This window comes from Dendropsophus ebraccatus, chromosome 1 (assembly GCF_027789765.1).
Source record: "Dendropsophus ebraccatus isolate aDenEbr1 chromosome 1, aDenEbr1.pat, whole genome shotgun sequence".
Lineage (NCBI taxonomy): Eukaryota > Metazoa > Chordata > Amphibia > Anura > Hylidae > Dendropsophus > Dendropsophus ebraccatus.
Window position 1 is genome coordinate 47,026,456 of NC_091454.1, and position 26,502 is coordinate 47,052,957.

Here is a 26,502-nt window from a genome sequence, read left to right on the forward strand (position 1 = left end):
TGATCACATTGCAGCCCAGACAGACAGTTAAGCTTCTGAATATGTAAACAAAAAAACATAAAAATGCTAATGTGGAGAAACAGCCTAAGGCTGCGTTCACACTACGTATATTTCAGTCAGTATATTTCAGTCAGTATTGCAACCAAAACCAGGAGTGGATTAAAGACACAGAAAGGATCTGTTCACACAATGTTGAAATTGAGTGGATGGCTGCCATATAACAGTAAATAACTGCCATTATTTCAATATAACAGCCGTTGTTCTAAAATAACAGCAAATATTTGCCATTAAATGGTGGCCATCAACTCAATTTCAACATTGTGTGAACAGATCCTTTCTGTGTTTTTAATCCACTCCTGGTTTTGGTTGCAATACTGACTGAAATATACGTAGTGTGAACGCAGCCTAAAAAACTAAAATTGCAAAATAAGAACCAATTAGAAGAATAGAATGTGCAGTTGTATCTAGATTTAATAAGTAGGGAAAAAAAAGGAAAAAAAAATAAGTGACACATGATCTCTTAATTGTTACTAATCAATTAAAAAAAAATGTAGACACGCTGACAGAACACTGTGGGTTCTAACCGTGATGTTGAGTGCTGGGGATGTGCAAACAAGCTAGTGTTACTTAGTGCTTAGCTAGTGAAGGAACATTTTAGTAGTCATGTCCCCTGGTGATCATGCTAGAGCCACTCCATGCTAGAACCACTCTCTCTTGTAGTCCATATCCCACAGCATGCCACACTTGTGTAAACCAGTGTTCAGGCTCTTTGTAGTTGCTATTTTGTAGGTTCCTGTTCCACTGGTTCTAGGTAGTTTATATTCTAGGTAGCTAGGAAGGGACCATCAACCAGTTGAAGGCTGTTATCTGATATAAACTAATGCCCCTATTCCACCGGTCGTTAAGAGGAGCAAATGAGCGCTCTCAGCGCTCGTTTGCTCCTTGTTCCCCGCTCGCTGCCGCCGCTATTCAGCGTGGTTGCATTGAGCGGGTGAGTGCGGGAGGGGCGGCGGGGAGTTGCGGGGGGGGGGGGGTGTGCTGCTCGGAGAATCGCTGATCGTCCGGGCAGCCCATAGGATACATGGGCTGCTGCCGATGCTCCTATTCAACGGAGCGACGGCAGCAGATCATTGCTGTATCAGTCGCTTGTTTTTCAACATGTTGAAAAACAAGCGACTGCAACGATCAGCCGACATGAACGATGTTGGCTGATCGTTGCACTCTATTCCACGGGACGATTATCGTTCGTAGCGGCCGATATCGGCCGAATACGAACAGCATTCGTTCCGTGTAATAGGGCCTGCTAGCCTGTTGTAGTCCAAATCCCACAGCATGCCACACTTGTGTAAACCAGTTTTCAGGCTCTTTGTAGTTGCTATTTTGTAGGTTCCTGTTCCACTGGTTCTAGGTAGTTTATATTCTAGGTAGCTAGGAAGGGACCATCAACCAGTTGGAGGCTGTTATCTTATATAAACTAAGTAAATAGATAAGGCATAGTAAAGACAAAAAAGCTCAGGGTTAGTATTAGAATGTCGAGTAAAGATCCAAATCAGCAAGCAGAGGGATGGTCTGCAGTACTTGCAAGGGTCAAGGTCCAAATCACAAGAGAAGGGGTAATCCAGGAAACAAGCTGGGTGTGTGAAGCACAGAAATCCAAATGACCATAATGTCGGGAAGCCTGATTGGTGCTGGTAGTCATGACTAGAGATGAGCGAACCTGGAGCCGGAGGACCGCCTGGAAAACTGGGATACAGCCTATGGCTATGGCTGTATCCCAGTTTTCCAGGCGGTCCTCCGGCTGTATTCACCCTCTTCACGGAGGCTGCAGACAGCGGGAATCAGACGCCGAGAGTTCAGGTTCATACGAACCCGAACCTCGGCAGGTTCGCTTATCTCTAGTCATGACAGGGGAGCAATGCCTTTAGCACCACACAACGCTGGACCACGGAGAGGTGGGTATCTTACACGGGCCTGTGTTCCTTCAATTTATGAATCTGTCCTTTACTGCAACCATGTTGTAAATGGAATCATGGCTTCCGTTTCATGTCTGACCACCTATATATTTCTGTACCTTGTGTAAAGTTCAGTGCTAATACTACTGTGCTACACAGTGGTAACTCCTGAATGTAACTTCCCCCTCTTCTTACCCTTTAGTCTATAACCATAATTATCGGCAGATCATTGCTTAGTGTACCCTTTCTTGCTTTGCTGCTGATGTTTTTCTTTACTGCTCACATAGCGTCTTGCAAACCCACATAGCGTCTTGCATCAATAACCCTACCACCTATATGCCATTTATAGTAATGCACTGTAAATCATCCCCCAGCATAGTGGAAAGAAAGCACCTGAAAAAGAAAGTACCGTCTTTTGTGTACTACTGGCACACAGCCAGCTCTCATCCCATCATCTAAAATTATAAGAATGGGAAAGAGACGTGTACTGTAGATGGGGTATGAGTAACTTGGACATTTACTTACCATTACTGCCCTATTAATATGATTCCAGTATACTGTGAAATGGCCTTCCCATTCTGGAGGACACAGCCAGCATCCACACAGCTTCCAAACACTCTTTGGCATTTCTTTCAGATACTGCGGGCAGTTTATAGGCCACAAGTGGTCTGACAGGTTCCCCTTAATAAGTTAAACATGCAGTATTTAAAGTGTAACTGTCATTTATTTATTTTTTCAGAAATCAATAGTAGAAGCAATTAAAGGAAACTCTGTAATAGGTTTTATTAGGCAAAAAAGCCTCTTTCTGTACTCACAGTTGTTTTTCAGACCACCACCAATTCTTATCTGTGCATTATTAGACAAAGTTGTCTTCATTACAGAGGAGCAAGAGTGGTGAAGAATGCTTTGCTGAGTCCATTATAACCTATGGAGGGGGAAGGGGTCGAGGGGATGAGTGAGCAGGGAGAGCAGAGAAGCTGCCCAGCAGTTTGGAGACTGTATGGGCACATTAAACGCTGCATTTAGAGGTCAGAAAGGTCACTGCTAGTCTGTGAAGTTGGCAAGACAAGATTGCAGGATGTAGGGTTTTGCAGTCTTGCCTTTTCTCCTCTCGGTGCTCACTCATCCCCCTCAACCCCACCCCTCTCCATAGAGCATAATGGACACAGAAATCCTGAGTCTTCTGAAGTGAGGGGGGAGGTAGGAAAACAGCTTTGTACGTACAGAAGGAAACTCTTTTGCTGAATAAAGCCTATTACAGAGTTTCTTAAAATCCCTTGATATTTATTGATTTCTGAAAAATGACATTTAAATGACCTACCACACATGGGAAAGATTTCTGTCTTCACAACAAGCTTACCAATCAGTCCCACTGACACAACTCCCTATCTTTTAGCTTCTGACAGATGATGTAGCTGGGTTATAAGTGGAGAGAATCCAGTTGTGCAGTCATTTGATAGTTGGGTTCTAATATTTTCTAGATGTATGCCACATGTTAACAAATGATTGGTGAAGTCCCTCAACATTTCTTTGCCTACTTTATTTTAAATAGCACATGTAAAGAGTTGCACTTTTCTACAGTGCTTTACAATCTACAGTTCATTTGCTTGTTGATACTCATAATTTCATTATGTTCTACTATTCCTATTTATATAAAATGTAAGTAAGCATTTTTTTTTTATTTAACCTTTTCCATAGTTTCGAACCTTTGATCCCTGTAAACAACTCTGGTGCAGTCACCCAGATAATCCATACTTCTGTAAAACAAAAAAAGGACCTCCTTTGGATGGAACAATGTGTGCGCAAGGAAAGGTAATTGTTAAAGTGTAGCATCACTATAGTTTTTAGGTCAGCCCTAAATGGCCCATGGATCAAAAATGTTAACAAATTCCGTTTCCCTTAAATACTTGTAATCTGTGTGACAATGAGTTTTTATAGTGTGTAAGAAAATTATTCTATTCTGTAAATTTGTCTGTATTAGAAGACAAGTCCAGCAAGTATTTTATTTTTTATATCAGTATTCTCTCAAAGTAAGTCTTCACACAAATTATTTATTATCTGTCTGCCAATAATATTAAAAAGAGTAAAATCCTGCTTGCTTAAGTGCTTACACATGTGCTGTTGAAGCTCCACATTTATATATTGCCTTAAAGCGGTTGTCCGGCGATAAAAAATTATTCACAGAATAACACACATTACAAAGTTATACAACTTTGTAATGTATGTTATGTCTGTGAATGGCCCCCTTCCCCGTGTTTCCCCCCACCCACGCTAGACCCGGAAGTGTGGTGCATTATACTCACCGCATCTCGTGTCGTCCACGGTCTCCGATCCTCAGCAGTGACGTCTTCTTCAGGAGACCGGCGGATCTTCCCGAGTGTCGGCCGCCCTCTGCAGCGTCATCCGAAGCTCAGCCGCGATTGGCTGAGCATAACTGTGCTCAGCCAATCGCGGCTGAGCAGCTGATGACGTGGCCGCGTCATCAGCCGCACAGCCGCGATTGGCTGAGCACAGTTATGCTCAGCCAATCGCGGCTGAGCTTCGGATGACGCTGCAGAGGGCGGCCGGCACTCGGGAAGATCCGCCGGCCTCCCGAAGAAGACGTCACTGCTGAGGATCGGAGACCGTGGTCGGCACGTGACAGGTAATGTATAGCGCACCACACTTCCGGGTACACGGGTGGGGGTGGTGGGACACGGGGAAGGGGGCCATTCACAGACATAATATACATTACAAAGTTGTATAACTTTGTAATGTGTGTTATTCTGTGAATAATTTTTTATCGCCGGACAACCTCTTTAACAGTTCACTTACAATTGACCTACAATCAGTTAAAGAGTCAAAGGATAAAGTGCTATCAGCTGCACAACCCTGTTCACACAGGAAGATGTGCTTTTGATTGCAATAATTTTTCCACATTTCAAAATATGCGATTAGCTGAGGATTGGGCGTTTTCCTTGTCCTCAGTCGATCAATGTCACTTTTATGCAGGTCAATTATGGTCCAAAGGAGCGTTTCTACCAATGCTCCTGGCCAATTTCGGCCTGTGTAAAAGGCCCTGAACAGTTACTTTGAAGGAGCTACAGAGTTCAGTGAAGGAGATCCTGGTGCACCATTTAACCATCTCAAACCTGCCCTGTCTCCAAGTACCATCACATCTATGAAGTGTTGGAAATAGGTTTCAGTTTAAAAAAACAAATAGTAAGCTCCAGAGTGGTTGAACAACAAGAATGTCATAGCATAGTGTCCAGATATATCCAGACCTGTCTAGAATTAATATACACAGGATATTGAACCCGCTACTTGCAAGGATATAGTGGTTCCAGCAGATTACCCCAACCACGGGCCTTGAAGTATATATCAAAAATAGTCCGCAGCACTCCAAAATTTAAAGTGAAAAAAGTTCTGGATTTATTCCATCAAAATTGGTAAATCACAGCAAACAAGATTTAGAATTAAGACGTGTCCCATGATGTCTTTTAGCTTCATTTAGTGACACTGTTAAAAGCTGTTAGGTAACTTTCAGTTAGCCAGAGTGTAGAAAAATGCTTCTATTTCTCAGTGCAAAGAGCCAGAGGCTTTCCCAAGCTCCTGAACTACAGAGGATGGTAACACCTTTGTAGCCCCCCGCCCCCTTCCATACCTGACCCTGTTATGTATTTTTCATCTGTCTGTCAAGCAAGCAGGGATAGGGATGGGAGGGGGAGCAAGAAGACATTTCAGGTTGCAGCACTTCAGGAGCTTGGGAAAGCCTCACTGACTGTTTGCACCAAAAGATAAAATAATTTTTGTATGTTATACAGGCACAGACAGATATACGAAAGGTACCATGTGTCTCCTTGATATAACAGGGTCAGCAGTTTGGAGCGTGAATTGCAGTGTACAGATTCGCTAATTCTGTTCTTTGTGTAGGGTAGACATTACAAATATAATTATTAGATACCATAATCTATTACAATTTTTATAACTGTGGATTAAATACATATACTTTAGCCAGTCCAGTGTTGCTTTTAATTTGGTTAAAAAAAAAACTTTATAAAGGATAGATCTTAATTTCCCGCCATATGCATAGTCACACACGCACACACAAGGAGATAGTTCCTTGAAGTACATGTTATAGGTCATTTACACCTTGGTAAACATAATTTCAGCATGTTTTTTTAATAGAACCAAAGGCTGTCAAGCAACTGCATTTTCAAACACAGATCTCATCCAACGCATTGTCCACAAGTGATTGTAAAAACCCTGGACTAGAACAATGAAGAAGAAATGAGCTTTATTATACTCACAATGTAAGAATTGATACCCTCATTTGTGGTGGTAGAATGGCGACATCGATCAGCTGCTCGACTGGTTCAGCTTTTCAGGTTTGTCTGGAGCACAACGGTTTAGACAGATATAAAAGCAGCATTTAGTACAAGCCATAAATTAATGAGGTAATAACATAATGAGAACATTCTGGGAAACTAAATAAAATGTGGAACTACAATGTAAAAACTCCTATAAAACCAAGAAATCATGCCTCTGCTAGACATGCAGAATAGTTTGCTGTAATGTAACCAGATTGATTACTGCAGATTGTCTGAAGTTTTTTGTTTTTTTAAATTATATAAAATTACAGGCTTTCATCTTTGTAATCTGATTGCTCTTATGAATATGAATACATTAGTTTTAGCAATACAACATATTACAGCAATTGGCAACATTAAAGCACGGCACACCCTTGGCACACTGATCCCTTTAAGTGAATTTCTACCGTTGAACATTATATTTTTTGGGTTTGGTTATGTATAAGCTTCATCAGGTCTGTCTATTGGTGAATGCAAACAGCGATCTTTTATCTTTTAACAATGTTTGTGTAGGGGATTTAAAAACACAAAATGGAGCTATAACTAGTGTTGAGTGGAGAGACTTAACTGTTTGGGTCCGGCAACGCTCAGCATGTGGTTTCCAATGGCTGCAGAAGTTGGGTGCAGCCCTAGGGAGTCCTGGACTCTAGCTAGTTGTGACCTAAAATATAAATAAATCAGCATAGAATTTTGGACCATAAAAAAATAACCATTATAATCCAGATTTTGAACCTGTGGTATGGGGTCATAGCTTACCTTCTACCTGAACAGTGATCTCTATAGAGGTCATTGAACATGCCTAGAATAGTCCATAGGTCAAAAGGGGGAAGTCCTCATTTGCTGTACAAACGCCAACGCAGACTGGCAAAATCTGGCAATTTAGTTTTTTTTTTTTTTTTGCACAAGCCCAATTTAAACTGAGCTTACATGAAAATTTTGCTACTCTGCATTGGTCTGAGCCAGTTTTAAACTTCAGTTCTTAATTGTCCATATTTCTGCTGTTGCCAGCTGATACCCCTATAATAATGTTTAGAAATTATAATTAAAAAATTCACAAGAGAAACAGATTAGAAAAATATATTTTATATTTCATAAGTAAAATTTACACATGCAATAAACTATAATATAACTTCACATTTTCAATGACAGTTGAAATATCACTGAAAATATATCAATTAAAAACAAACCTTTAGGCTGGGTTCACACAGTGCAGGTTTGTTTTTTGTTTTTTTTGCATTTTCAAGGTTGGGGAAAGAAAAGATGTTACATAAGTGCATACATTTTTACCATGAATCACCATGGTTTTGTATGGTTATTGACAGCTTTTTTTTTTTAAGAATAAACACTATAAAATTGTGTTTCACCTGTGAAAACCATGATGTCAATCACCACATTGCAGTGCTGAAGTGATTTACATCACATGCATTTTTAACATGCTTTAAAAACGTAAAAAGGGGACCATATAAAGCCAGTCTAAATCTAAATGGGGAAAAAACACTAAGGTACGTCCTCTTTAACCTGATACAAGGATAGAACGGCGCCGTCCGTTTTTCGAACTGCGGCCTGGTTCCCCTGTACGGCGCTTTTCTTTCCACGGTTACCGGCCGGTGCTCAAGCAGTGGAGGTAGGCCGGCCCACCCCAGTGGGAGGGAATTGCCTCCCCTCTATGCCGCGCTCTTTTGATTCTAACGGCCTACCTCCAGTGCTTGAGCACCGGCTGGTAACCGTGGAAAGAACGGCGCCGTACAGGGAACTTCCCCGTGACAGCGCCATTCTATCCCTGTGTCAGGTTAAAGAGGACGTACCTGGTGGTGCATCCTCTTTAACTATTATATCATGAATAATGCACCACCCAAATGGTTAGAGGTATGACGACAAAGTAAAGGGTTGGTAAAGGTTCATGCCACATTGAGTGTTTTGGCGTCCACTTGGCAAATAAGATTCAATGTGGACAAATCCTCTCCAGCAGCCACAGCCTGCACAGCTCTGGGAGTTGGGTCGTGACATCACCATTTTATCCAGGAAGTGAAGCCTTGATGCAGTAGTAAGTTCAGGAAAAAAGCGCTTTATAAGCATTTCCCGTAATAAGTGTATATTGGTGATTTGTATAACTTTTGTGGGGCAATGCAATACTTTAATAAAAATTTTTGCCAGACTTCTTTAACCCCTTAACGACATAGGGCGTATATTTACGCCCTGATGCCGTTAAGGACGTTCAGAGCGGGGCCGTGCGGCGACCCAGCTCTGAACCGCCGCGGTCCCGGGTGCCGCTTGTAGCCCGGGACCGCAGGTATTAGCGGGCACGGTCCGATCGCCGTGCCCGCTAATACAGTAGTCAGATGCAGCTGTCAAACATGACAGCTGCATCCGATTACCGGACGCAGCGTCATCCCTGGTGTCTAGTGGGGAGATCGCTCCTCCGGGATGTTATCCCGGAGGAGCGATCTCCGTAACTGAAGCCGGCCGGGGACCGCTCCAAGATGGCGCCGTCCCCGGCTCGGCACTCATTTACTTCCGGCTGCAGCAGCTGGAAGTAAACGAGTGCCTATCTCATGGATCTCTGCAGCATATCTATGCTGCAGAGATCTCAATGAGAGATCAAAGCACTTATACTAGAAGTCCCCCAGGGGGGCTTCTAGTATAAGTGTAAAAGTAAAAAAAAAAGTATTGTTATTTGTAAAAATCCCCCTCCCCTAATAAAAGTCTGAATCACCCCCCTTTTCCCAGGTTATAAATAAAAGTAAATAAATAAATAAACAAACATGTTTGCTATCGCCACGTGCGTAATCGCCCGAACTATTAATTAATCACATTCCTGATCTCGCACGGTAAACTGCGTCAGCGCAAAAAAATCCCAAAGTGCAAAATTGCGCATTTTTGGTCGCATCAAATCCAGAAAAATTGTAATAAAAAAGCGATCAAAAAGTCGTATATGCGCAATCAAGGTACCGATAGAAAGATCACATCATGGCGCAAAAAATGACACCTTACACAGCCCCATAGACCAAAGGATAAAAGTGCTATAAGCCTGGGAACGGAGCGGTTTTAAGTGACGTATATTTGTTGACAATGGTTTGAATTTTTTACAGGCCATCAGATACAATATAAGTTATACATGTTATATATCGTTTTAATCGTAACGACTTGAGGAACATGCATAACAAGTCAGTTTTACCCCACGGCGAATGACGTAAAAACACATTTCCCCCAAATAAACAAAATGCGGTTTTTTTTTTCAATTTCACCACACATTTATTTTTTTTCTGGATTCGCAGTGTACTTTATGCAAAAATTCAGCCTGTCATTGCAAAGAACAATTAGTGCCGCAAAAAATAAGGGCTCATGTGGGTTTCTAGGTAGAAAAATGCAAGTGCTATGGCCTTTTAAGCACAACGAGGAAAAAACGAAAACGCAAAAATCAAAATTGGCTCTGTCCTTAAGGGGTTAACCTCTTAAGGACGCATGACGTACCGGTACGTCATGCGTCCTAAGAGGTGTTCAGAGCGGGGCCGCGCCGCGACCCCGCTCTGAAACGCCACGATCCCGGGTGCCGCGTGTTGACAGCTGCATCCGATTACTGTATGCAGCACTTCCCTGGTGTCTAGTGGGGTGGATCGCTCCTCCGGGATAGCAAACGAGTGGCGATCTCATTGATCTTTGCTGTATAAGTATACAGCAAAGATCTCAATGAGAGGTCGGTGCACTTATACTAGAAGTCCCCCAGGGGGGCTTCTAGTATAAGTGTAAAAAAAAAAAGAAAAAGTGTTGTTATTAGTAAAAAGCCCCCTCCCCTAATAAAAGTTTGAATCACCCTTTTCCCATGTTTTAAATAAAAGTAAATAAATAAACATGTTTGGTATTGCCGCGTGCGTAATAGCCCGAACTATTAATTAATCACATTACTGGTCTCGCACGGTAAACAACGTAAGCGCAAAAAAATCCCAAAGTGCAAAATTGCGCATTTTTGGTTGCATCAAATCCAGAAAAAATGTACTAAAAAGTGATCAAAAAGTCGTATATGCGCAATCAAGGTACCGATAGAAATTAAATATGGCACAAAAAATGACACCTCACACAGCCCCATAGACCAAAGGATAAAAGCGTTATAAGTGTGGGAATGGAGCGATTTTTAAGGAACGTGTATTTGTTAACAATGGTTTGAAAGAAAAGTTATACATGTTACATATCGTTGTAATCGTAACGACTTGAGGAACATGCAAAACAAGTCAGTTTTACCCCAGGGCGAATGACGTAAAAACAAATACCCCCCAAATAAAAGAAATGCGTTTTTTTTTTGTCCAATTTCACCACACATTGAATTTTTTCCTGGTTTCGCAGTGTACTTTATGCAATAATTCAGCCTGTCATTGCAAAGTACAATTAGTGACATGTGGGTTTCTAGGTGGAAAAATGCAACTGCTATGGCCTTTTAAACACAAGGAGGAAAAACCGAAAACGCAAAAACGAAAATTGGCTCCATCCTTAAGAGGTTAATTTCTATGGCCATTTTTGTACATTGTATATTTTTTTATTGATTTTTTTTTCCCCTAAAGGCAAAACCAACTTTCTTGATAGACTTTGTTTAAAAAAAAGCTCTTTTTTTTACACCATATATTTTTTTTTATAGGACCAAACGTGTCCATAGCCTTCTGTTTAAAATGTGTTAGCACATAATTCTGGAACCAATAATGTCATACATGGTCGTGTTACTAGATAGTATCGAAATGACTTTGATTGTAATCCAAACTATACTGATGATTAAAGGGGTTTGCCACTTTGTAGTAAAATTGCTAGGAACTGTACTCACTTTATATACTGACAGCAGCTCCCTGTGTAACTCAAAGAGCCAAAATCAGACTCTCCTCCTCCAGGCTGTGCTGCCCTTTTCTGGGGTGGGTCTGTCCATAAGATGACCGACATTGAGGAGAATGTGACCATGCCACGTCCCCCAGTGTCCACCACTGAGCCTGTTTATGCCTATGGTGGACACTTGGGGGCAGGGCATGATGACATGCTCCTCCATGTCAGCCATCTTATGGACAGAATCACCACAGAGCAGGACAACCCAGCCTGTAAGACGGGAGTCTGATTTTAGCTACTAAAGTACTGTGAGTACACTTACTAATGCTGTACACTGAGCAGTTTTACTATGAAGTGGTCAACCCCTTTAAGATGTTAAGATAACATAAGATTCGTATTTTGGCACAAAACCAAATGGCTAAAAATAAACATGACAAGGACAATGCCTATGATATATAATCAGTTTGTGGCACAAAGTAGAAGGGAAAAAAAATACAGAAATATGAGGGAATGTTTTCCCTCTGCCTTGTGCTGTGATGCTATCCCCCTTTGATATAAAGACATACAAGATAGTAGAGATGTGCAAGGAGACTTACACAATTCTATTATTTTATCTATTAGGTAAATTATGTATAAATAGTTTATTTTAGATTATCACATTTATGTGTGAGCTAGTCATTCATTTTATTCATTATATGTTAAATATATATATTAATACAGTTTTACAATGACTTTCTTATGTCATGTAAAAGGAAACGGTCAGCTTATTTGTATAAGAGATGCAGATCTGGTCTGATAGGGCAACAGAATCAAACACACCTTTGTTGCAAGTGATGGGTTTGGCAAGGAAGGGAAGCCAGGGGGGCAAGAAATGCTGCAGCATAGCCCCACCTGCACACTTGAGCCACAGAGGGAAAAAAAAAAATATATATATATATATATATATATATATTTATATATCTGCAGATCATATCTTGAAGATCAGCTGACTGATTCCCTTTAACAAAAATAAACTGCATTTGTATGAAGATATTCATGTTTAAAGTACCACCTCTGCAATCATTTTCTTGCTCCAGAGCATTTAATATAAATAGCAATATAAATATCCAACCATTTTGTGTCTACAGTACCTGTGCAAAACATGTGATCCCATGGTAACAGACTACAAACAACTTCTGTGTAGTCTGTCATGCAGTCATAATTCCTTCCAGCTGTCCGCTGCATCTAATTTGAATCATAAAGTAAGGGATGGAGTGGGTTAATTATTCAGTACTTCATTACTTCAGTATCAGACTTCACAGGTTTTTTGTTTTTTTTTTATTTTGATCTGTACTGTGGAGACATGTAGTTTTACAGTTTACAATAAAGGACATTTTAAATTCATAGTATTTTGATAGTATATGAGTTACTTCATGTTTAGTCTGGGTAACTTTGAGCAGTGCGAATATGGTTGCAGTCGTGGACATTTCCTTTAAAAGATATTGTATGTAATTGGTTAGGATATGTATCTTCCCAGTAGTTTGGATCTTTCACCTTTCCTGGTAGTAGTCTAAAAGCTGGTCAGGGATGTTGAATGTAGCTTTCATGCCGTGTTACATTTGAAGGTTAGATTTTTTCTTTGTGAGTATAATAAAGCTACCTTATTCCACTCCGTTCGGATGTTCTGCACATTTTGTTTCTTTTATCTGTTCCAGTGTTCCAGATGGCTTTAATGATACTTCGTGGACATGTAAAGGCAGTGAAGGCTTGGGAGTCTGTTCATTTCTTTGCTTACTACTATTTAAAATGTGGATTTTTCACAGCCTTTGGAATTGTTTTGTTCCCTTGGGGTTTCCATAGATTGGAACCATTTTGAAATTTTGTTCACTGAACTGGTGAGTCTCTTTATTTTTTGCCTTTAAACTAGATTTAGAGTCTCAAAATTTCGAGGGAGGTAAGACTCCTGCTTCTGGTGGGACAGGATGAACTTCTGAATGTAGTGTCATGAAGACCATTATACAGCTATGCTTCCCCTGTCATGAAGTCATATCTCTATGACAGACCTATTAATACGAGTATACAAGCATACTTTTTGTCTTCATCATGGAGCCACTTCTAGAAGCTTGTTTACTTTAGCCAGTTATAAGTATTGAGGCAGAAACCTCCTATAACATTTTATAGTAGGTAGTACTGCCTAATGTACAACTCTTGCAAGAGACGTAATTAAAGGGACTGTATGGCAATACAAATACTACTTAAAAGGAATCAGACTGGCTTCAAGTCAAAAATAAAAATGTATTGAACTCTTCAGATTGAAGCGCTGCAATGACGATAGTCTTGTGGTTGAAAGAAAAAAAATGTAATTTCTAGTCCCTGTTATGACACAAGGAAATGCTTGTATAGCCAATCACAGTGGCCAGTAACTGGCTGAGCAGGCATTTCCTGTATGTTAAGATGGGATAGAAAGTGGACATCAGCATTGTCCTGGGCACTGACAAATTGGCAGTGGCTTAAAATCTAGCAGGTGAGTAAGGATGATATTGTAAGTAAGGCTGAGACACCTTAAAGGGGTTATCCAGCGCTTCAAAAACATGGCCACTTCCCGCCTACTGTTGTCTCCAGTTCAGGTGTGGTTTGCAATTAAGCTCCATTTACTTCAATGGAACTGAGTTTCAAAACCCCACCCAAACTGGAGACAACAGTAGGGGGAAAGTGGCCATGTTTTTGTAGTGCTGGATAACCCCTTTAAAACAAATAGAATGCCAGGGGTTATGCAAAATGCTATAAAAGTTGTTCTATATTTTCAAGAACCAGGATAAAACTCGGTGGAAAGAAAGTGTCAATGCCAAGTGCTCCCATAAGAAATGCATGTCCAGGGTTCAGTAATTATAAGTACAGATCAGTATTCAGTGATTTATAAGTACAGATTTACGTATCTTACCTTTATATTTAGCAATTTTGTGTATCAACACTGTGCTTAAGGTCTTTCACTTTTTTTTTCTATGCTTTTTTGTGTATTGTAAGAAGATACTGCAAGATATACTGCATGATAAATGGTATGTTTTATCTTAGGGTATGTGCACACAGAGTTTTCTGCTTCAAATTCCTCGCATAGCTCTGGCAGAATTCGAGCAGAATACAAGCAGAATTCAAGCAGAATGCAAGCGGAATTTAAACCCCCATTGACTTCTATAGGATTCCTCTAGCAGAATGCGCTCAAAAAATTGACATGTCAATTCTTTGGGCAGAAAGCAGATCTGCGGCAGAAATTTCTGCTCTGAAAATCTGCAGTGTGAGCAATAGTGGAAATCCCATTGAACACAATGGGACATTACTCTGTTTATACTTTACGGGAGGAATTTCAAGCTGAAATAAGAGCGGATTCCTCTTAAATTCGTCACCTTTTCCTCAGTGTGCACATACCCTTATCGTGGAAATCATTGAGGAATACACAGTGGGGAAAATAAGTACACTGACAATTTTGCAAGTTTTCCCACCTACAAAATTTTTATCATAGGTACACTTCAGCTATAGGAGAGAATCCATATTAGGAAAATTCAGAAAACCACATTGATTTTTAAATATTTTTTATTTTATTGCACGGAATAAGTATTTGGGACTATGTTCTTGTGGTTGTACTCATCCTTCCCTCAAAGGGCGGGTTCACACTACGAAATTCTCGTGGACAATCTGCTGTTCGCCCGCACATCTGGGCGCCTTTCCGCCGGCCCCATAGACACCATTCTATGGGGTGGCGTATTCCGCGATCCGCTAAAAGAAGTGACATGACACTTCTTTCAGCGTATAGCGGAATACGCCGGCCCATAGAATGGTGTCTATGGGGCCGTCGGAAAGGCGCCCAGATGTGCAGGCGAACAGCTGACGGAATTCCGCGGACATTGTCCGCGAGAATTCCGTAGTGTGAACCCGCCCAAACACTGCTAGTATTTTTTGTTGGTGAAAAAACTTGCAAAGTCAACAGTGTATCAAATACTTTTTTCACCCCTCTGTACATATTGCATACAGCAAATGTTAGCCTCACATGCAGGGAAGTCTAAAGTATACTCTGAGTATTATGTAGAGCAGCACTTCTCTACTTTTCTGTATGCCAGGGCCTTACTAATCTTTGGTGGAAGTCCATGAAAAAATAAAAACTTTTGCTCAGTCTACCCTTTATTTGTCTCTTAAACGCTGTATAACAATAAAATAAGTACAAAAGAGTCAGTAATGTTCCTAAACTAGAGATTGGTGTACCGAAGGAAAGGACTGTGCAGCTCATAATTTTTTTTTGTTAAAACTGCCTCCCCATCTGTGCCCACCTCAAACTGTGAGGCACTCCCTAGCTCTTGAAGTAATGATATAGAGGATAAAAATAATGTGAACAGAACTTTTACAAAGAGAGAATCATCTAGGGGAATATTCCGAAGAGAATTTATTAGAAGCTTGCATTCATGCTTAATAAATTAAATAGTGATGGTGTGCTAATGATTGGTGATAAATTGAATCCAATTTAATGAAAAGTAAATTCTTTGACAATAATGAAAACTGAGCAAATATAATATTACAATACTAGACACTTACTAATATACTTGTTTTATTTAATGAAATATATATTATTTTGTCTTTGATATAAGCATTGCTTTAAAGGTCACTGCATTTGGTTAACCCCTGAAATTCTTCGGCAAGATGGAAATTGGGGGCAGTGGAGTAAATTTGGTTCATGCTCTCGAACATGCGGCACAGGTGTGAGATATAGAACAAGAAGCTGTGACAATCCTCAGTAAGTGTTTTTTATTTTTTTAGTATGCAGAAACAAATATGTTCTCTTAGCCATACAATATCCTCAGTGGATATATAAATACAGTGATACCTCAACTTACAATGGCCTCAAGATACAATATTTTCAACATACAATGGTCCTTTCTGGACCATCGTAACTTGAGACCAGACTCAACATACAATGCTATGGACAGTCAGGATCTGCGGCACATGTAAATAACTAGATGATCAACCAACAAAACTGGCCATTTTTATTAAATGCCTATGCCTGATGCAGAGAAGGCTGGCCTCGAAACGCGTAGTGGTGTTTGGCTTACTGCAGAGGACAGTACAATTGTACTATTGTAATATTGTACTATATTATGCAGGAAGCTAAGTTTCCTTCTTTGTGCAAAGGTTTATGCCCAAGTAGATTTTCACATTCATTGTTTTGTTTTGTCAGGATATTTGTTAAGAATTATATGGTATTGTCAGCAACACTTAAGGTTATACTGTTTTATATTTAGCCCATCTAATGGAGGTCGTTCATGCACAGGACCAAGCTACGAATTGGAGCTATGTAATACTGAAGAGTGTGAGAAAGATTCTGAGGACTTCAGAGAAGACCAGTGCAGACAATGGGACCCATTCTTTGAATACCAGAATTCTAAACATCACTGGATTCCATATGAACATCCAGATGGTAATCTGTGATTCAGCACTTTGAAGCAACTTTTAAGATGGTTTTGTTAAAAAGTTATACATTGCCCCCATGTCTGGGATGGAATGGCCCATTTTTACCCAATTCCTATAATTCAAGAATAAAACAAGCACAACATTACCCAAATAAAGCTGATATTTTGATGATTGTTTAACTCTAAGCCTAAAAATGGGTTAAAGGAGAAAACCTGCAAGTTTCATTTGTGCTTCCTGCTGCCTTGCTTAAGTTTTGTGCTGTACAAACTGCCTGCCATTCTGAGGCTTCTTAGAGGTGTTGGAAACAGTGGGTATGTGAACAGGCTCTTGATAGCACATACAGACCATTAGTAGAGAGAGTAGTTTGATGCGCTGTGATGCACGAGCAGCTCCTATGAGCAGTTTACATATCGCCCATCTATACACAAGTGGCACCTTTATTACACCCGCTGTCTCTGCCAGGCCCATTTCCAGGTGCTTAGCAAAAGGAAACTCTGTGTCATGGTGCCCATTACGTGTCCTGACATTGATGGCTAGCCATTACTACCTTCTATTGCAGTGGTGTTGTGAAACAAACCTGGACAGCTATGGAATGGAACTATATAATCTTTACTGATGAATCCAGGTTCTGTTTTGGATCCGACAGTGGTCAGGTTAGAGTATGAAAGCCTCATGGTGAGAGCTTCAATCTTTTCCTTTGAAACAATACTCTACCCCAAGTTCGGATCTATGGAGCCATCGCATACAACAGTGGGTCACTCCAAGTATTGATACAAGGAACATTTATAGTCAGGGCTGTATTAACAGCTGCTGCTGCCCTAGGCATTAAACCGGGAGACGCCCCATCTACATGCACCTATTGGCGATACCAGACCTGACCAATACCACCATACCCCCCACCCCCCTGGAAAAGACACCAGATTTACTGGCAAGTCTGAACGGGAGGAGGGAAACTAAAAAAATAAAAGCAAAAAAATTAGTTTTTTCTGTCCCCCTGCTCCCTGGTGCTGACCCCCTGCAAGGTGCTGCCCTAGGCACCGGACCACGGGTGCCTTGTGGTAAATACGGCCCTGCTTATAGTTGAGCAATATGTGCAGGACATACTGCGGCTACATGTTACCTCTCATTGCAGGGCTAACAGCTGGCATTTTGTATTAGGATAATGCTTGCCTTATCAACAGTTTCCAAGGAATGTCTCCACATGGCAACACTTGCTGGGCCTACCCCATTACCAGATTTAGCAACAATTGAGGGACCAGCTAGCATCTGCTAAATCAGCCGATTCTGCAGATTATTGCTCCGTGTAATGAAGACAATGGTTAGGTGGTGATATGATCATTGGTTGATCGTTGCAATTTATTCTAGCCTAAAAATCATTGGTCACCAGGCCCACATCGCTACATGTAATAGCGACGCATGGCTGACAGCGGATGACTGTAAACTTTATACATTCCTCTCCACACTCCCCAGTACAATTAGTGGTGCAAAAAAGTGCTATGGCCTTTTAAGCACAAGGAGGAAGAAATGAAAGCGCAAAAATGGAAATTGGCTCTGTCCTTAAGGGGTTAAAAAGTTCCAGAGTTTATCTAATAATTAGTTTTTTCCCCCCTGTTTTTCTTCAAGAAAAAGAAAGGTGTCATCTTTACTGTCAATCAAAAGAAACTGGAGATGTGGTATATATGAAAAGACAAGCACATGATGGAACACAATGCTCCTATAAGGATTCTCACAATATCTGTGTGCGAGGTGAATGTCTGGTGAGTAACACGTGCATGTTAATGGCAAATTACAAAATATTTTTAATATATGTTTGTATATGTTTAAACTTGATCTAAATGAAACCTGTCACATCAAAAATACAGCATAATCTGCCAAAACAGGATGTTGAACAGGAGAGGCCAAGCAGATTAATATATAGGTTCCTGGAAAAGTTTCAGAAAAACTTTATAGAAATCTCTGCCCTTTGTGTGAGGTGCTAATCAGTAATTGACAGCTCTTTATTTGCATTCTCGTAGACAGCTGTCCATCATTTTTGCAGGAATAAATAGTACAAGCGATTTTAAGAAACTCTGTAATAGCCTCTTTCTCTTCTCAAAAAGCTGCTTTGCAGCCCCAAATTCACACACACAGACACACTTCTTTTCTGCTTGTTATCAGGCAAAGTCGTCTTAATTACAGAGTTATGGAGAAGCAAAGTGAATATGGGTTTGCTGAGTCCATTATAACCTATGGAGGGGGGAGGTGCTGAGGGGGATGAGTAAGTAGGAAGGGGAGAGAGCCAGCTCTGCTTTTATGAGACTGTCTGGGCACATAAAACACTAGATGGGTCAGAAAGGTCAGTGCTCATCTGGGAGCTTGGTGAGATAAGGATGATATGCTCTGCAGGGCTGTCTTTTCTCTTCTCAGTGCTCACTAACTCCCCTCGGTTCCTCCCCTCTCCATAGAGAATTATGGTTACAGAAACCCTGGTTCTTCTGAAGTGAGGGCGGTGATGCTGCAAAAAAAAAAAAGGTTTTAAGCACAGAAGTTAACTTTTTGGCTTATTGCAGAGTTAAAATCGCTTGTATTATTGATATTTATTGATTTCTGAAAAGTGACATTTTAATGACAGTTACACTTTAAGGGCGGGTTCTCACTACGTAAAAACCACGGCCGTATTTCATAACAACAGCCCTATTTGCGTAAACAACGGCTGTTATTTTCAAAATAACGGCCATTGTTTGTGCAAATACGGCCGTTGTTATGAAATACGGACGTGTTTTTACGTGAACATAGCCTAAGGGTGTTGCTACCCATTAATGACTTTGTAGAAAATTAAGAAAAATAAGAAAAATTTCCAAGATCCTTAAAGCGTTAAGTAAGGCAGCAGATTTTCTTAAGGTGTGACAAATATACAGGTTGTGATCTGTCAAATAAACAGTGTGTCCCCCAATACAGTTCTTATGCAAGTGACTTATATTTTGCAATAACAGCTGATAATATCTCTATATGCTAAGTATATGTCTACTCTGTGACCTGAGCGCTTTTGTGAGTTTTGTAATTATCTTTTATACAGAAAGTTGGTTGTGACAAAAAGATTGGGTCAACAAAAAAAGATGACAAGTGTGGAGTATGTGGCGGTGATAATTCACATTGTAAAATTGTCAAAGGAACATTCACAAGAACACCCAAGAAGCAAGGTAGGCTCACATGTAATATTAGTAGACCAAAAACAAAAATGACCAAAATATATAGTCCTTAACGCATAACAAGATACAAATCAAACAAAAAAGGATCCACAAAGGGATACAAAGAATGCAGGACAATCAAAAATTTATATTATTGTAATCTTTATTTAAATAATTAATACTTAATAAAATTCATTAAAACAATGCAAAAAGATGAAACAGAACCATACAATAAAGAAATTGGTTAGGGGACATACATATATACTTTATGAAATAATATATTGCACATGCATAGAGAATGCTCATAGGAAAAAGTATGGATGTTGTAATGCAGGCAGCCTCCACTAGATGGCGAACAAATACAAATGCAGGAAGAAAGACATAGAATAGCAAGAGGAAAATAGTTTTTTCTTCAAACAGGCAAAAACCTATAAAGTGCCAAGGGTACTGGATAGGTACCACACAACAGGTGAAGTCACCCAACCATATTACATGTATACTAACCCAGGAGGATGCGTGTATTCAGCCAAGTCCCTCTCACCCACTCACCCTACGCACGTTTCGCTTAGCTTTATCAAGGAATGTCAAAGCATAAGTTACGATTTTATTAGCTAATTAGAACCTAAGGCCCCTTTCACACATGACTATTATACTGTCCACAATTACGGATATGGATCTGAATTCTTTTTAGGGGTAAGGCAAACCCAGTCGTGGGTAGCAGTGGGTCATATTCGTAAAGCAAGGATGTACTGGGACAGCAAATGTATTATAAACTTATTAGCTTGTCCCATTTTAATTATTACAAGGACAGCACTGAAAATTACCTTTCTATGAAATATTTGAACATATATAGAAACACTACTTGCAAACATTTGGCAATCTGCCATGACTAATAAATGGTTTATGGTCTAAATTTAACAACAACTAAAGTATATGATCACTTTTTACACAGATTTTTTTTAATTGTTAATTTGTTTTCTAAATGTACTTACCCACTGTTTTACTGTTGTAGAGTCTGTACAACTTCACATAGCTGACTATCCTGCTGCTTCTGACAGCTCCAACAACACAGTGCTCCTGGGTAGTGTTGAGCTTACATGGCAAAGTTTTCCAAACTGAACGTTTGGCATTTGATGCCCAGCAGCAACAGATGTTGGATGTTGTCCTTTGGAGTCTAGAAAACACGGATACATTGATATAGACAGGTCCACTCAACACTACTCCTGGGCTGTGCCAGCCCTACTTAGTTTCCAGCTTTTTCTTACTAATCCTTTCTTAATTGTTAGTGTTCAGCGGTCCAGTAGAGCAGTGCTTCCCAACCTTTTCCACCTCGGGGCACACCTTGGAAAAAAAATTTTCCTCGGGGCACCCCTACTAAATAATGTTCTACAAAATAAGAAAACCGTCATACAGGGACTCACAGGTGACGTCTTCTTTGATCTAAGGAGTCACTTTCCCTTTTCCGGTCCATCCGCCATGATGATTTCTTCCAGCTACTTTTCATCTCTTCAGAACCTGCGAGACAAACAATTTAGGCTCCGCACATTTCTAGCAACTTCCTTTCCTTTCTCCCTCCTGTAGGCTCCCAAAGTAACTGCACTGTTTGGTGATATGTGCAGTAAAGCGAGTAGGAATGTGGGATGCCCCCTGTATGTAGGATCCCCTGCTGTGCCCCCTGTATGTAGGATCCCCTGCTGTGATGAACTAATAATGCGCCCAGAGGTGCCCCCATGAACTAATAATGCCCCCAGAGGTGCCCCCATGAGCTAATAATGCCCCCAGAGGTGCCCCCATACACTAATAATGCCCCCAGAGGTGCCCCCATATACTAATAATGCCCCCAGAGGTGTCCCCCATATACTAATAATGCCCCCAGAGGTGCTCCCATATACTAATAATGCCCCCAGAGGTGCCCCCATATACTAATAATGCCCCCAGAGGTGCCCCCATGAACTAATAATGCTCCCAGAGGTGCCCCCATGAACTAATAATGCTCCCAGAGGTGCCCCCATATACTAATAATGCCCCAAGAGGTGCCCCCATATACTAATAATGCCCCCAGAGGTGCCCCCATATACTAATAATGCCCCTAGAGGTGCCCCATGAGCTAATAATGCCCCCAGAGGTGCCCCCATATACTAATAATGCCCCCAGAGGTGGCCCCCATATACTAATAATGCCCCCAGAGGTGCCCCCATATACTAATAATGCCCCCAGAGGTGCCCCCCATGAGCTAATAATGCCCCCAGAGGTGCCCCCAAATACTAATAATGCCCCCAGAGGTGTCCCCCATATACTAATAATGCCCCCAGAGGTGCCCCCATATACTAATAATGCCCCCATAAGTGCCCCCATGAACTAATAATGCCCCCAGAGGTGCCCCATACAATAATAATGCCCCCAGAGGTGCCCCTATATACTAATAATGCCCCCATATACTAATAATGCCCCCAGAGGTGCCCCCCGTGAACTAATAATGCCCCCTGCTCTGCCCCTTAAAAAAAAAAAACATCCTACTCACCTAATCCGCGCTGTGTGGCTGCAGGCAGCAGCTCCTCCTCCTCTTCGGGCTCCATCTTGCGAGCCGCGGGGACGGGACTTCCGGCAGGCGTGATGACATCACAGGATCACGCCTGCCGGAGAGGTCACGTCCCGGCCTCCCATAGGCTGCTGGCATGAAGCGCCGGCAGCCTATGGGAGTGAATATAGGAGCAGGATGCTGACACTTCCTGCTCCTATATTCTGCTTACTTTAATGTTCTGCCCGCTCATAGTGCGTGCGGAACATCAAAGCGCTCTGTGCATCCCGAGAAACTGCGTGGCCGCAGCTTCTCGGGATGCTTGAAGGGACAGCGTGCATTTCCCACCAAGATCCCGCGGTACCCCTGGCGGGTTCTCCCGGCACACCAGTGTGCCGCGGCACCCCGGTTGGGAAACGCTGCAGTAGAGAATAAATGAAATGGTGGCCGCACAGGCACACTGGGCACTCCATGCATTGCAGGGCAATTGCATGTCAGTTCTTGGGGCCAGTGTAGGGCTCAGCAGTCGGATTCCCAACAATTAGCTTGTTATCCTCTATGGGGAGAGGATAGTAAGCTCAAATTAGAATACCCTTTTAAGCTCATTGATTTGCCAGCATATTGAGTGATGAATGTTATCAACTGACACTTCTAGTTTTATTACACACAGTTACAGGGGGTGTTCATCCTTCCTTTCTAGGAAGGACATGCTATTTTGTGTAATGATAAAGTACAGGTCCTGCAGTCATCATTGCCCTCTGGTCAAATCCCCATTCCAGTAGACATCCATAGCATCACATATTGGCCCACAACAATATACAACGGTGCCTTGGACTGTGCTTGTAATCCACATCCCTTGTTAAACCAAAGCAAATTTTCATATAAGAAATCACTGAAATGCAGACAATTGGCTCCACACCCCAAAAATAATGATTTTTTAAATTCTGAATAACATGTAAAACAGATGAAACAAACATTTAGAAAATGCTGGGTATGTTATATAATAAGTTACTGTACAGTAGAGCAATCAGCATGTGGGGTATAATGTATAGTAAGTGCATAAACCTGATAAAACATCAGCTGTTTGTAGATACAGAATGGAACTGCAGATCCCCATAATGGCTGAGTGTGAGTGCAGGCACAGTATAGTACAGGATGGGAAACACAAGGGCTGACAGAGACTGCAAGGAGCATGAAGGAATGAGCAGTACAGATGTGTGCACATACATGCAGCACTCTCTGTCTGGGGAGAAAGGGGTTACAACTATGAAGAGATTACCTCCACAGTTCTGTCCCCTGATGCAAGCCCCAGCCTTAAGTGGATGTGCTATGATTTCGAAGGTGAGGGAGACCTTCTGGGTCATAGTACAGTTCTATAGACCACCCTGTTCAGGCCATGCCCCTTCCCTGCTCCGCCTCCCACCCAGTACAGGAAGCTCTTAAACCAAAGCAAGTCACAATTTTTAAAAACTGTGAGCTCTTATTGCAAAACGCTCTTAATCCAAGTTACTCTTAATCCAAGATACCACTGTATTCTGTTATGTTGCAGTCCTAAACAAAAATATTATGTATCATTTACTATTAGTATTTTTAGTATGCTTATCTGCTATAATTTGACATGTCTAATTTAAATGTCTAGTTAATTCTTTATATTTTTCCCAACAGGTTACATTAGGATATTTGAAATTCCAGCTGGAGCAAGGCATTTACTCATTCAGGAAACAGAAACATCTACTCACCATCTCGGTAAGTACTGAACACATTCTGAAATATGTTATCTGTATGCTTAGATCCACAATACTAAGACCTGTATTCACTCTTTTCCTCCAGGTGTTTTCATATGAATACACATCTGAGCATTGTTTATCCATTTCTGACTTAACCCCTTAGTGATCGGCCTATTTTGAGCCTTAATGATCAAACCATCTTCATACTTTTTTTCATTACTGCCTTACAAGAATCGCATCGTTGTTTTATTATTGCCCACGTAGTCATATGAGGTCTTGTTTTTTGCAAGAAAACATACTTTTTATTGCCGTCATTTGCAGATTCTTAAAACCTATTCTTTTTTGTTAATTTTGTATTGAAGGGATAATTTTAAAAGTTATTTATTTTTATATTAATCTTGCGCTATTCAGTGTTTGGTAAAAATAGCATAATAAATGTATTCTCTGGGTAACTGGCAATACCAAATTTGTATAGTTTTTTTTGAACTATTACCACTTTGGCACAATAGAAACTATCGTCCTAAAAAAAACATCAAAAACTGTAGCCACATTGAAAGATCCATAGTGTTCTTATCTTTCACTTGGAGCTGGTTTGGGACTTTTTGATCTGGTATATGACTTTTTGATCTCTTACGACGTATTTTCTGAAAAGGATTGATAAAATACAGCAATTCTGGTGCTGTTTTTTTTTTGTTTTGTTTTTTTAAAAGACCTCGCCGAAGGGCTTTACAATCACTTAAGTATCAAAAATCTGTCACATAAATCTCTGTGTAAAGGCACCTTTAGAAAAGAATGGTCACTTTCTTCCAGAAACAGCACCACTTTTGCCCTTTATGGATTTGCAGCTCTATCTATGATGCACACACTCCTGTTGTGACCTACATTTTTTTTACATAGTTAAATATGGTTGAAAAAGGAGTCCATAATGTTCAACCTACAGAAACCCTACCGTGCTGAAGGCAAGAACCCTTATGAGGCAGATGTCAATTGCCCCATCATAGGGAGAAGAATTCCTTCCAGCCTCCAATGGCAATCAGAATAATCCCTGGATCAGCGTCCTATCACATGAAATCTATAACCTGTAATGTATATTTTTCAAGAAAAGCATCCAGGCCTCCCTTGAACTTATTTAATGAATTAGCCATGACAAAACCATGTGGCAGAGAATTCCATAGTCTCACTGCTCTTTCAGTAAAGAATCCACGTCTTTGGTAACCCTGAATATTAAAAATACCTATTAAACTATTTCCTGAAATAAAGGAGAGAGGGAGAAAGAGAGAGACATGCAACTGTCATGCATAGTTTTCATGATCACAGCCACTAAACAGACAAAAAGATTGTGGTACTACTGGGTTTCATTCATTCAGTGGAAAGTAATTTTCAATACCTATAATACCTTTTTTTACCACAGTCCCATCTACTATGTGTTTTAACCCTTTTTCATGAAGTGGATAGTAAGTTTGGATTACATGTAGCAATTTCATGTTTATTTTTGTGTCCAGCTATCAGAAATCAGGCAACTGGAAAGTTCCTCTTAAATGATGAGAATGAGAGTCTTCAGGATTCAAAAGTATTTGTGAAAATGGGCATTGAATGGGAATATCGGAATGATGATAACCGGGAAACAATTCAGACTATGGGGCCTTTGAGGAGTCCAGTTGTAATTCTTGTAAGTCCCTAAAGGGTTTTTGCTTTTTTTTTTTTTCTTCTCTTCATATTCTTATTTTCTAGTAGAAAGTTATGTTTAATCTAACAATAAGGTATTGCCACTGCAGCAGATAAAAGAACCTACAAAGACACATAAAATAACCATTATGGGGGACATTTACTATTGAGTCTAAAACGTGCACATTTTCTACAGAGTATTTGTTTGTTTTTTACCCAGCCGAATAGGACTAATTCAATAAACATTCATAAATTTGTGAATAAAAATAATCGCAGAATATTCACAGAATATTTTGCCAAAAAATTCACCTGCTACTTACCAGACATAGGCCTTCATCCGTTTTGGTGTTTTGTTTTTTCATTGCGCAGTTGATAAATTGAGTTCAAATCCCGAATTATGCGAATTTATTTGTGAATATTCAAAACAGGCAGATTAAAAAAAAAAATAGGTGAAATACCCTTGTTAAATGTCCCCAATGTCTTTAGACTATATGCAAATTACATCATTACTAGAGATGAGCGAACCGGGTTCGGGTTCGAGTCCATCCGAACCCGATCGTTTGGCATTTGATTAGCGGCTGCTGCTGAAGTTGGATAAAGCTCTAAGGTTGTCTGAAAAACATGGATACAGCCAATGATTATGTCCATGTTTTCCACATAGCCTTAGGGCTTTATCAAACTTCAGCAGCCCCAGCTAATCAAATGCCGAAAGTTCGGGTTCGGATGGACTCGAGCATGCTTGAGGTTCGCTCATCTCTATTACCAAAATATTTTTTTTTTTAATTCATTCTAAGGGTACGCTCACGCATACGTACCGGCCCATTCACTTCAATGGGATGACATACTCGTATGTCAAAGTCAGCACCCTTAACCCCCGTGGCCTGGGTACAT

General features: G+C 40.6%; 1 protein-coding gene across 2 annotated transcripts in view; it reads left to right on the top strand.

The window, feature by feature from the left end:
• The window catches only part of LOC138792682 (A disintegrin and metalloproteinase with thrombospondin motifs 2-like), a 219,319-nt gene that overhangs the window by 168,833 nt on the left and 23,984 nt on the right, over window positions 1–26,502 (top strand). For both annotated transcript variants that reach the window (XM_069970389.1, XM_069970396.1), the window contains 7 exons: window positions 3,651–3,764; window positions 15,715–15,860; window positions 16,366–16,541; window positions 18,158–18,291; window positions 19,590–19,713; window positions 23,885–23,965; window positions 25,449–25,615. In XM_069970389.1, the coding sequence (XP_069826490.1) occupies window positions 3,651–3,764; window positions 15,715–15,860; window positions 16,366–16,541; window positions 18,158–18,291; window positions 19,590–19,713; window positions 23,885–23,965; window positions 25,449–25,615 (942 nt within the window). The remainder of the gene's footprint in view (window positions 1–3,650; window positions 3,765–15,714; window positions 15,861–16,365; window positions 16,542–18,157; window positions 18,292–19,589; window positions 19,714–23,884; window positions 23,966–25,448; window positions 25,616–26,502) is intronic.